General features: G+C 39.0%; 1 protein-coding gene across 3 annotated transcripts in view; it reads right to left on the minus strand.

The window, feature by feature from the left end:
- CCDC85C (coiled-coil domain containing 85C) overlaps positions 1-12390 on the minus strand; it is a 248370-nt gene that overhangs the window by 89949 nt on the left and 146031 nt on the right. For all 3 annotated transcript variants that reach the window (XM_089522511.1, XM_089522510.1, XM_089522509.1), the window contains exon 2: positions 8043-8119. In XM_089522511.1, coding sequence (XP_089378637.1) covers positions 8043-8119 — 77 coding nt within the window. The remainder of the gene's footprint in view (positions 1-8042; positions 8120-12390) is intronic.

Here is a 12390-nt window from a genome sequence, read left to right on the forward strand (position 1 = left end):
TCCACAGATAAAGGGCACAATCCACAAAAATCATGCATGGTGCCATCCTGCTGTTTTCTTTTTTAATGAACCCTTTTCAGTGGAATAAATGGGAAACTCTGCAACAGCAGATCATGGTTTATTAAAATTTCTTAGAAGGCCTTTTCCTAATAAAAGATTAAAAGTCCCTTACCATGATTAAATATACAAAAGCTCTGCAGAAAAGCAAGCCAAACAGTGGCACAACCATACTGAATATCAGAAGCATGTGGGTGCATTTGGCCTAATTGTTCCCCATCAGATTAGGAGCAACTATGGACCCCTTCAAACACAGAAGAGCTGGCTCCTTTAATTTGCACATAATTATGGGGCGGTTTCCTTAGTTGCTTCTCTTCCAATAACCCAGAGAAAAAAATAAATATATCATCCTTTGTTTTTCTTGTTTATTTCCCTCTGGCTTAAGAAGAGGGGGGAAAAAAACAAATGAGAGAGGAGAAAGTACCTGTATTCATATGATATGCAAGATCTCAGACTAGAGAAGGGCAAATATTGTATCCATCTTCAAACAGGATTTTAAAAATAACCCAAATAATTACTGCCCAGTCAGCCTGACATCAGTACCAGGAAAAGTTCTACAGCAGATCATGAAACAGTATGTTAGCACTTAAAAAGGAATGCCCTGATTACTGAAAGTTAACATGGGTTTCTCAAAAACAAGTCATACCAGACTAATTTGATCTCTCCCCCCCCCCCCCCCAACCTAACCTACTGTTAGGTAGATTTGTAATTGGTTGACTGGCTAAAGAGTGCTCAGCAACGGCTCATCTTCATCCTGGAGAGAAGTGACCAGTGGGGTGCCACAAGGTTATGTCCTGGGCCCAGTACTATTCAACATCTTTATCAATGACTTGGATGAAGGAATAGAGGGCAGGCTTATCAAATCTGCACCAAATTAAGAAGAGTAGCTAATACATCAGAGGAGAGGATCAAAATTCAAAATGGCATGAATAGATTAGAAAACTGGGCCAAACCTAACAAAAATGTAAGGTAATGTACTTAGGCAGAAAAAAATGAAATGCACAGATAAAGGATGGGGGACGCCTGGTTTAACAAGACTACATGTGAAAGGGATCTAGGAACCTCAAGAGACCACAAGTTGAATCCGAGTCAACAGTGTGATGCAGCAGCTAAAAAGGCTGCATCAACAGAAGTATAGTGATCAAGAGAAGTAATAGTGCCACTCTATTCTGCTTTGGTCAGGCCTCACCTGGAATACTAGGTCCAGTTCTGGGCACCACAATTCAAAAAGATGTTGACAAGCTGGAACATGTCAATAGGAGGGTGACCAAAATGGTGAATGATAAGGAAACCATGCCTTATGAGAAGAGACTTAGGGAACTGGGTATGTTTAGCCTAGAGAAGAGATAATTAAGAGGTGATATGATAGCCCTGTTTAAATATTTGAAGGGATGTCATATTGAGGATGGAGCAAGCTTGTTTTCTGCTGTACTTGATGACACAGTCAAAATTAATTTCCATAGCATTTGTAGCCATGAAAAAGAATTTAAAGGGGGGAGGAGAAGTGGAATTTTGGGGAAAGAACTAAAATGCAGTATTAGAAACCTTTACACATTGAAAGTCGCTTTCCTACTTTTAGAACATAAAATACACACAGAGAGAGCATACAATTAGCATCTCTGAGATATTAATAATAATAATAATTAATAATAATTTGTTTTATTTATATACCGCTATTCCAAAGATCACAGCAGTGAACAGCAAGTAAGCTAATTAGTAAGTAAGCTAATCTGAGTAAACATTATTCATAATATAATGACAAATTGAGCTTATGTTTTTAATATATATACTGAATGAAGCTACATGGTCCTGCTGTAAGAAATCTCTTTGATTTTGTTACTTTGAGGAGAAGGTAAAAATTTCCAATAAAAAAAGAAAAAGCAGTATTGGAAAAAAGAAGTACAGGCTGTACATATAGGTGGCGAAACGCCGCCCCTCTTCGCTGTGTATCATTCCCGGAAGAGCCAAACCGCGTAGGAACGATACGCAGCCAGAAAGAAGCTGCCTAGAGCAGCTTCTTCCTTGCAGCATCATAAGGGCTGCAACGCAATCCTATGACGCTGCTTCCTGTGCACAACGTGCAGACACTACGTATTGCATACATCATCATGGCGGCCCCCGTAGACACGATGGTGGCGGCAGCATGTTCTAGGGTTGCTGCACACTCCAGAACCCTAGAATCAGCGTCACCACGCTGCTTCCTGCCCGTGTGTACGGGGCCTTATTTTGTCCTCTATTTCTCCAGAGTGTCACACAGATATAACACAGTCATCTCCAAGAAAAGAACTGAGAAAGGGAAACCAGGAATTGTAATGATCTGATGCTGTACATAGTCTTTCATAAAAGTCCCTACTTGCATAGTTTTCAGAAATGGTTTTCAGGCATTAAATATGTGAACGGGGGCTGGTTACAAGGAGAACGTAACTTGCTTTTTCCAGCAGCTCAATTGGCTGCCCATCCTTGTATAAGGTATTCAACATAATGTATTTGTTGGTTTAATTGGTTTTACTTATGGTTTAGTTGCTTTCTAATTTTTGTATGCTGTTAATTTTTATGCTGTTAATTTTTAGCCATGTTTGTTTTAAGTGTTGTAAGCCACTTTGTAGCAAAGACTCCTACTATACACAGAACAGCAAATCCCAGAGATGCAAATGGGATTCGTGAAAGGAAGAGGCACTAGGGATCACATTGCAAACAAACAATTGATAATGGAGAGCACCAGAGAATTCCAAAAGAAAATCTGCATGCGCTTGATTGACTACAGCAAAACCTTTGACTGCATGGACCATGAGAAGTATTAAATGATTTCAAAGAAATAGGAGTGCCACTATATCTGGTTGTCCTGATGCATAACCTATACTCAGGAAAAGAGGCTACCGTCAAAAATGAAGAAACAGAATTGTTCCCAATCAGCAAAAACACCTCAAAGTATTCCACACCTAAGAAATTCATGGGGTCGCCATAAGTTGACAGACAACTTGAAAGCATACATACATATACACACACACCAGTTGCCGTTGCCTAGAAGTTTGCATGTTGTCTAAAATGTCACTAATCTTTTTCCATCTGAGTTTTGCTTTTTCTGAGCATCTATGTTCGGTTTTGGCTGCTCTTAGGTAAGATGCCAACACAACTGGTAGTGCTGAACTCTGTTAGCTATTTTTCCTTTAAAGCAAACAAATGTTCCTGGGGTAAGATGGGGAGCTAACAAGACCACCAGCTGAACCAGAGCCTGATCCTGGTGTGCTTTTTATCCATCCACATTGACATTCAATGGTTCTTGGAAGGCTGATCACTCCGTGGGAGGAAGTTGTGCTGACAAGACCCCCAGAGTGATGAAATCTGAGGTCCACAGTATCTAACAATGCCCCTGTGCATTAAGAGATTAGCGACTCACTGGTGATTATAGATGTCTACCTGGCATTCCGCCAAGTGCTAAATGCAAAAAGCAAAATACTGCTTCATCTAAGGTAATTCGATCTTCCAGCAGCAGACCATACTGCATACTACTTTGTTTTAAAAAAAGAGAAAGAGAAGAAAATAGAAAAGTATTCTTGTTCCTTTTTTTAAGTCCTTAGACATAGAGATCCTTTGCTGGAGACTGGTCTCTCCCAGGAAATAAGTTACCTGACCTGTTCAGGGAGTGCTCTGTGATGTGTCAAGGCTCCCTTTGTGCCTTCTTTAAAAAAAAGCAAGACAGAGGAGTCCACATAAGATTTCTAAATGCACCTCATCATTCCCAACTCCTTGACATCTCTGTAGTCTTTCAACACATAAAGAAGAGAGAATGCCAGTCTCATGTGAATAAAAGGGTGCATTCCAGAGCTTCCTTTGAACCTGTCATTCCTGTTGTTAAGAGATACTGTTGATGTATGCTACTCAGGCCATTTGTTTGAGACCTGGGATCTTTATTTTATTTTATTTTTTTAAAAAACCTCATAATAACATGAACCAGAAAGCTTCTTTATTTTTATACTGGCCCTATCCAAACCTCTTGTCATTCTGGAGTTTACACTGTTCTCATCTATTTGTTTTAAAATGTAGAATAATTATGCAATTTTAAACTATACAGAATTAAAACTTGCTTGGATAGACCTTTGGTCACAGTAGTGGATGCTACTGCAATACTGCTCAACAATGACAGTTTGAATTTAAAAAAATAAACTTTAACAGTTTACTGGAAGTCATTCAGTGTTAGACCAGTGTCAGTTGCTTTTTTTAAAATCATTTTATTTTATAGCGCAAGAAATGCCATTCAGAAACAAATCCTTCAATTAACATAAGTTCAGTCAAAACAACTTTCTTTACAAGACCACTTTAAAAGAACAATTATTATTTAAGATAATGGCTATAACATCTGAACTAAATTTTGCTGCTTAATTTTCCTATTTAGTCCTATATTGGTATGGTCCTATATTCCTGTTTATAGGCTACCAACTTGTCAATATAGTTCCAATAACAATAGGCTACACTAGAATTGAATATGTTTTACTGAAAGATTTAAACCATATCAAAGCATATTAACTTTCGATGGTTAATTTTATAAAGCATTAAAACATGGTTTATCAAACTTTCTAATACATAAAATAATGTTTCACAGCATTAATATAATAAGCAGGATTCAATTTTTTTCATTAAAACATTAATGCCAAAAAAGTGCTTTAAACAAGAAAGAAATATATTTTTCCAACCCTGAAAATTAACATAACATAAAATACACGGAGCAAACATTTCTATCGTTATAGAAAAACACTGCAAAACACAGCATTTTATTTATTTATTTACTTATTTATCTATCTTGGCAGCTTGGTCAGTTTATATCAAGGGATAAGCTGTCCAACTCTCAAATATAACAAGAGACACACCTTCCAGTTTTAAAAGGGAGAAGCTTTATATCTCTCAAATAAGGAACGTAATATGGGATACCTGGCAAGCCTAGTTAAGTTTCAACTGGAAAATTTCTTCAGCTGCTAGCTAAACTGAAATCCAACTACAAATTAATTAGGCTTGGTAGGAACATCACTTCCCAATAAAATAAACATCCCCAAGTTCTTGGTTTGTTTGCTTGTTTGTTTTTAAACTGCCCATGCACTTTTCACCTATCAATTATTGATCCTGGTTTGACCTCATATAAAAAGGGGCAAACGGATAACGTGCCCTCTGCTTTGTAGCTTACACAAAGCAGGAAAGAGTCAAACCAAGGGCATACTGAACAGAGAACAAGTTACGAAAATCCAATCTAAAGCTCATCACTTAGCAACAGGCCATGATGTCTAGAAGAGCCCATCAACCATTTATTTTTATTTTAAAGAACTGCCAACTGTCTTCCATGATATAAAACCAACACCTCTTCTAAGAAGTACTCTTTTGTAGCAACATAAAAACAGAATTTTAAAATGATTGGCTGAAAAATTATCTAACATCATCACATTTAAGTGTAAATTGTGTAATGGTTACTTGCCCACCTGAAATTCCACACCCAACACATCCAAGGAATTTGTTGTGTGCCTTCAAGTCCCTTCCAATTTATGGAGCAAGGCGATCTATCATGGGCTTCTCAAGATTTGTTCACAGATTTGCCTCCTTCTGAGGCTGAGAGAGTGTGACTTGCAAAAGGTCACCTGGGGAGTTTCCATATCGATGCAATCATTGTTTGTTTATTTGTTTAAAGTATTTCTCCATTGCCTCCCAGTTCACAAGGGCTTTCAAGGAGATGAACAAATAAAAACCAATTAAAACAATACCGAGATTACAAAAAACATTTTTTCAAACACATTAAAATAGAGTAGACCCTTGGTATCTGCTGGGGTTTGCTTCCAGGATCCCCCATGAATACCAAAATCTGTGGATGTTCAAAGTCCCATTAAATACAATGGCATGGTGAAATTGTGTTCCTTATACAAAATGGCAAAATAAAGGTTCGCTTTATAGAATTTATATTTTTTGAATATTTTCAAGCTGTAGATGGTTGAATCTGTGGATAAAGAATCTGTAGGTAAGGAGATCTGAGGGTACTCTTCAAAAACTTCTAAAAGCAACCAAAAAAAAAAAAAAACCCACAATCCTAGCATCCCATTTTAATTGTATTGTAATGTGATGTGATGTATATTTTTCCCCCTCGAATTTGTAAACCGCTTTGATCTCTTTGGAAAAGCGGTATAGAAATAAAGATTTTATTATTTATTATCATTATTAATTTCAAACACTGAATGCCATGCAAATCTGCACTGTTTTGGCTGCCCTCCGGAAGCTTAAAAGAGAGGGGACCAGCCTAACCTCTTTGAGCAGGGAGTTTCAGACTTTGCTACAGAGAAAGCCCTGCTAAGTATACTTAACAACCCCGGTTGGAACATGCAACAGGGCCTCCTCTAAAGATCTCAAATTTCTGGCAGGCTCATAATAGAAAGCCAGCATGCTGTAGTGGTTTGAGATAAAGACCAGGTCCCTGGAGACCGGGATTTGAATCCCTGCTTGGCCATGGAAACCTGCTGGTGACCATGGGTGAGCCCCAGAAAACCACCATAAGTTCCCCTTAGGGTCGCTGCAAATTGGAAATGACTTGATGGCACACAACAACAACAACAACAACAACAACTCATGGGGGGAAGTGGGCATTTGGATATCCTGGCTCCAAATAGTTTAGGGCAGTGATGGCGAACCTATGGCACATGTGCCAGAGGTGGCACTCAGAGCCCTCTCTATGGGCACACATGCTGTAGCCATAGCACAGAGTTTGCCAGAGTTTCTTACTAGAAAGCCAGAGGGACATGGCACTTAGCAATAAATAAGTGGGGTCTGGGTTTCAGTTTGGGCACTCGGTCTGTAAAAAGGTTCACTCACCATCAGTGGTTTAGGGTTTTGTAGGTTAAGTAATTCATTTAATGCCCAACATAGTTAGGTTCTGAGCTTCTAACTTTGAGACGGTTTTCAGTAATGTAATTTGGGTATCCTCAATTTCCCCCCCCCCCTTTGAAAACGTTAATGGTAAACATCTTGTGACTGAAGAAGTGGGCGAACACTTATGCCAAATATTTTTTAAAGCACCACAAGGCTCTTTGTGGGTTTTGCTGCAACCACCTAACACATTTTACTCATCCACATTTCCAGCTGATATCTGAATGTCCTTTCTTTCATTTTGACTAACGAGCTGACATTTGTTGCCATGAATGGGACTGGAGGTTGTGTGTCTTTGTCAACTCTAATTTATGGTGATTGTATTTCTGAGTGAAGATCTGAACCTTGCTCTTCTAGAATTCTTGTCCAACATTTAAACTACACTATGCAAAGGGATCTTGCAGCACCTTTGAGACTAACTGAAAGATAGAAGTTGGTAGCAAGCCTACTTCCTCAAATGCATCTAAAGAAGTAGGCCTAGGTCTACAAAAACAAAAGCATTTGAGGAACTATACCATGTCTATAAAAACAAATGCTGACGAAGTAGGCTCAAGTCAACAAAAGCAAGTGCATCTGAAGAAATAGACTCAAGTATGAAAGCAAATGCTACCAACTTCTGTCTTTCAGTTAATCTCAAAAGTGCTGCAACATCCCTTTGCATACTGATTTTCCAGGCTAACACAGCTACATAGTTTGAATTCAAACTACACTGGTTTTTATGGATTGCAGTTGTTATTACATGCCTTCAGGTCAACTCTGGCTTATGGCAATTTGATACTGAGCAAGTCACACTCTCTCAGCCTCCGAGGAATGCAATGGCAAACCCACTCTGAATAAATCTTGCCCCCTAAAATCTGTGATAGGTTCCCCTCAGGGTCAGCATAAGTCAGAAACAACTTGACAGGCATGCAACTACAAATGGAGACATGAGTTTCTTTTGTGAATTTCAACCACTTTATGGCTGGCTGAGCAAGGAAACGTTTTTGTTAACACTCATATCACTCTGGATACAAATGATATAATGCTCCTGTTACTGATCTGATCCACATCAGCAGTTACCTCACCAGATGACATGCTATAAAATCACCTACCTGAGAGAGAAGTTTATTATCGTCCTCTAGCAGTTTGACTTTTGTTTCAAGTTGTCTGATATAGTTGGATGATGAATCTTTAAAGAGAAAAGAGGGGAGAAAAAAAGATTAACTTTCCCAGGAGACAATACTTTAAAGTCAACCAAGATAGCTTCACAATTAGACTAATGTTTCCCCTTTGCAGATGGGAAAAGTCAAGAGAAGAGCTCAAGAACAATGCCTACAGGAGTAGAGAGGGCATTTCACAGTTTGAATCCATTAAAACAACAAAGACCAATAAAAAGAGGAGAACAAAAAAGAAGACCAAACCTCCAAACCTGAAAAGTCCTCACACAATGCCTGAGGCAGTGCCAGTGAGAGCAGTCTCCCCAGAAAGTGGACAGAAATAATGAGATTTGGTTCATTCTCATTTGAAAACAGCAACTGAAGAAGCTATCTGAATTTTAACTTTTTTTTCCTTTCCTTTTTTTAAAGCATTCCACCTGGAAAAGAGCAAGGGGACTTTGGATGACCTTGTGCAAGCAACTTTCTCCTAGAGAGCTCAGGAGAAGAAACCAGGTCACTGCTGCTCAAAAACACCTGCTTGTTATTCTGAATGAACAAGACTATGCCACACATAGGAAAATAATAAGGAAGGAGCAAAACTGATTCATAACCACATTCAGCAGTTCTATAGAAAGTTCTAACATTTTTGCATGCCTTGTCTTGGGAATTCTTACGATAACCACTTTGCAGATTACACTAGCATCCTTCTTAACATTGTGTACAAGATACTGATGCTTAGAGAAGTTAGTTTGCTTGTGCACGTGCCTTCAAGTCAAATTGACTATTAACACCACCCACGGATCTCACAGGGTTTTTTGATGCAAGAAATACTCAGAAGTAGTTTACCACTTCCTTCCTCTAAATATAGCTGGCTGAGTTTTTAATTATGGAACAAGGGTGAGTGTGTGTGTGTAATGAGGTGTACTGTATTTTTAATATTTTACCAGAAATTCCGTTTTAAATACATTTTAAATGGGTTTTTTTACTCTTTTCATCATGTTTTTAAAAATAATATTATTTCCAACTTATGGTGACCCTATGGCAATCCTATCATTGGGGTTTTCTGAGCCTCAGAGTGTTTTACCCAGTGGGTTTCCACAGCTAAGCAGGGAATCAAACCCTGAACTCCAATGTAGTCTAATGCTCAAACAACTACACCGCACTGGCTCTCAAAGTAATGTTTTACCGTAATCTTTTAAAAATTATCATATGCTGCCTTGATTCCCATTTTGGGAGAAAGGCAGGATACAAATTCAATAAATAAATGCAAAAATTATATAGCCTACAGCACCTTGTATTCCTTGTTGGTCTCTATCCAAGAACTAACCAGGCCTGGCGCTTCATAGCTTCCACATTCAGGTGGTGACTTCAGAGTATTTAGGTCATAAAGGCAAAGTGAAGCAAGTGCCCAGGTGGAAGATACAGGGGAACAGTATTGGTTGTTCCCAACTGTTCCTCCTTATAAGAGAGCTGTATTTGCCATACTGCTCTGTCCTCCACTTCCCAAATTGGCCTGATGCCTTCAGATGTGGCTAAGAACTGAAAGAAGGGTCTACTGCTGGTCCAGTCAGTTCTGTAAGTAGGTAGGAAAGGGAAGAAAGTGAGTCCCTCCTTGTTCTTTGTTTTGGGAAGCAAAATACCTTGGGTCAGCTCTACTTGTATAGTCACAGCCTCAGATCACCTCAGAGGTGGGGATCATGTGCCCCTCCTCCAGATGTTGTACTATAATTTCTTTCAGCCTTCCTAAGCAGCATAACCAGGTGAAGAATGCTACAAACTGCAGTCCAACAAGTTCTGTAAGACAACATTATTCTCACCTCTGGATATCCAGGGATCTTCCAGGAAACTTCCAGCTCCTGGCTACCATACACCATAATTCTCCCTGTTTAGTTCATCCTCTCCTCCATTTGTTGTAGACTATAAGACTATCAAAAACAATCGAAGGGGAGAGAGAATTAAACAGGGAAAACTGTATTGTGCGTTACAGAAATGTCAGTGTGGTGTAATGGCTTAAGCGCTGGAAACAACCCAGAGAGAACACGGTTGGAATTGCTGCTGGGCCATGGAACCCCCCAGGTGACCTTGGATAAGTCACACTCTCTCAGCCTCAGAGGAAGCCAAAGGCAAACCTCCTTTGGACAAATCATGCCAAGAAAATCCCATTTGCCTTAGGGTCATCATAGGTAAGAAATGACTTGAAGGCACAACACCCACCTTTCAGACCTTTCAGGATGACTGAAAGGAAGACAATCAGACCTTTCAGGATGACTATCAGATATTTCAAATTGTAGAGGAAAATGCTAACCTGCAGAGCTGAAAACCAGAGCTGGATCCATTCATGTCATCCTGAATGGAGGAAGGGGAGGATCTTCTCCCATGCTGCTCTCCTTCTGGATTAGGAAAGACTGGGACTTGGTGGTACTTGCAAGTTTGTGGCTTTACTCATGCAGCAAAGAGCAAATGAGGGATGCTGTAACCCTGGCTGATGTCCTGCCCCATTTGGCACTTCAGCTACAGACCAGATAACATCTATCCATCTATTTATGTGAACATGAACAACACCATCAGTGCTAAATTTCTTTCCCTTTGATATGTAGGCAAAGAGATATAGGCATATGAGTTATTATCATTAAGCAAGTACAAGTTGTCTGAAAGGTTCTTGGGAATGCTTCTAATGTTGCTGGGAAAACATTGTAAACTATATATCTTGTTTGTATTTTTAAGGTTGTTTTAAAATTTAATTTTTTAAAAAAGATAACCATACACCATAACCATACATCCTGCTACCAATAATTCATGGAAGGCTGCAAGATGGAGAATCCAACCCACCACTTGAGCATGGTTCATCACACTTCAGCATGACATGCAAAGTAGATTTTTTGCATCAGCAGTAGATGCAAAGTGAAGGTGAGTTCTGAGATGTAGCAGCTTCATTCATTTGCAAGTCAAACACGGAATGTCTATGTTACTATTAAGGATTTCATTTCTCTTTTTTGGGGATATTTACCCATGATCTTTTATACACAGATGGAATCAACTCTAGTGATAACTAAAATATGCCAACAAATATGGAAAATAAAAATGATGGCCTACAGATTGAAAACAATCAATATAATGCCAATAGACAAAAAGGAGACACAAAACACTGCAGCAACTATAGGACCATAGCATTAATTTCTCACCCAAGGAAATTTATGCTCAAAATTCTGTAGCATAGGCTCCATCATATATGGAGAGAGAAATCCCAGAGCGGCAAGCAGGGTTCAGGAAAGTAAGAAGCATTAGGGACCACACTGTAAATAAGCAATGGTTAATGGAGTGCACCAAAACATTCCAAAAGAAAATCAACATGTGCTTTATAGACTATAGCAAAGCATTTGAATGCATACATCATGAAAATCTATGGAATATTCTTAAAGACACGGGAGTGCCACTACATCTGATAGTCCTGATAAAATATCTGTACTTATGACTAATGAAAAGAACTGAGGATGACGAGGACAGCCAAAAAGACAGACAAGTGGGTTCTTGAGCAGATGAAGCCTGAACTCTCCCTGGAAGCCAAGATGACAAAACTGAGGCTGTTGTGCTTTGGCCGCATCATGAGAAGGCATGACTCCCTAGAAAAGACAACAATGCTAGGAAAGATAGAATGAAGGAGAAAGAGAGAAAGGCTACACATCACATGGAGAGACTTAGTTGGGGAGGTCACAAGCCTGAACCTACAGGACCAAAGCAGAGCAGTGGAAGACAGGGGTCTTAGAGATGTCTCATCCACAGGGTGGCCATGATTTGGAGCCAACTTAAGGGCAGTTAACACACACACTGGAATTATTCACTGTTCATATTTTCTGCTATAAATCTGGCATATTTTGCATTATTCAAAAGACAGCCTTTGACCCCAACTTTTCATGTTTTATTAGCTTATGCATTTGTATGGTTCAAGGGAGGATTTTTTTTTTCCTATACAAGTAAGACATCCACTCTTTTTTACATTCTAACCAACTACTATCTAATCCACCATCTGTCTGTCTTTTTTTAAAAAAATTATACATGCACTCTTGCTCTCAATTTTTTTAAAAAAAATCTAAAATCACTGTCTAGTGATCACCAAAATGACATTTTCCATCTGTATTTTCAGATGTGCCAAATATGCCTAGCTTAACATCTCTGATAGCCTGAGTAATGAAAAGTATAAAAGCCATGCTCTATCAAGCCTTAGCCTTGAGACCTTAATCTCCATTTAAATGAAATCGCCATTTGGGTTTTTACATTTTTGGCCTCTGTAAGGAAACACAAAGCA

Source organism: Sceloporus occidentalis, unplaced genomic scaffold (genome assembly GCF_023333645.1).
Source record: "Sceloporus occidentalis isolate IW3139 unplaced genomic scaffold, rSceOcc1.0.p SCAF_4, whole genome shotgun sequence".
In the NCBI taxonomy this organism is placed as follows: Eukaryota; Metazoa; Chordata; class Lepidosauria; order Squamata; family Phrynosomatidae; genus Sceloporus; species Sceloporus occidentalis.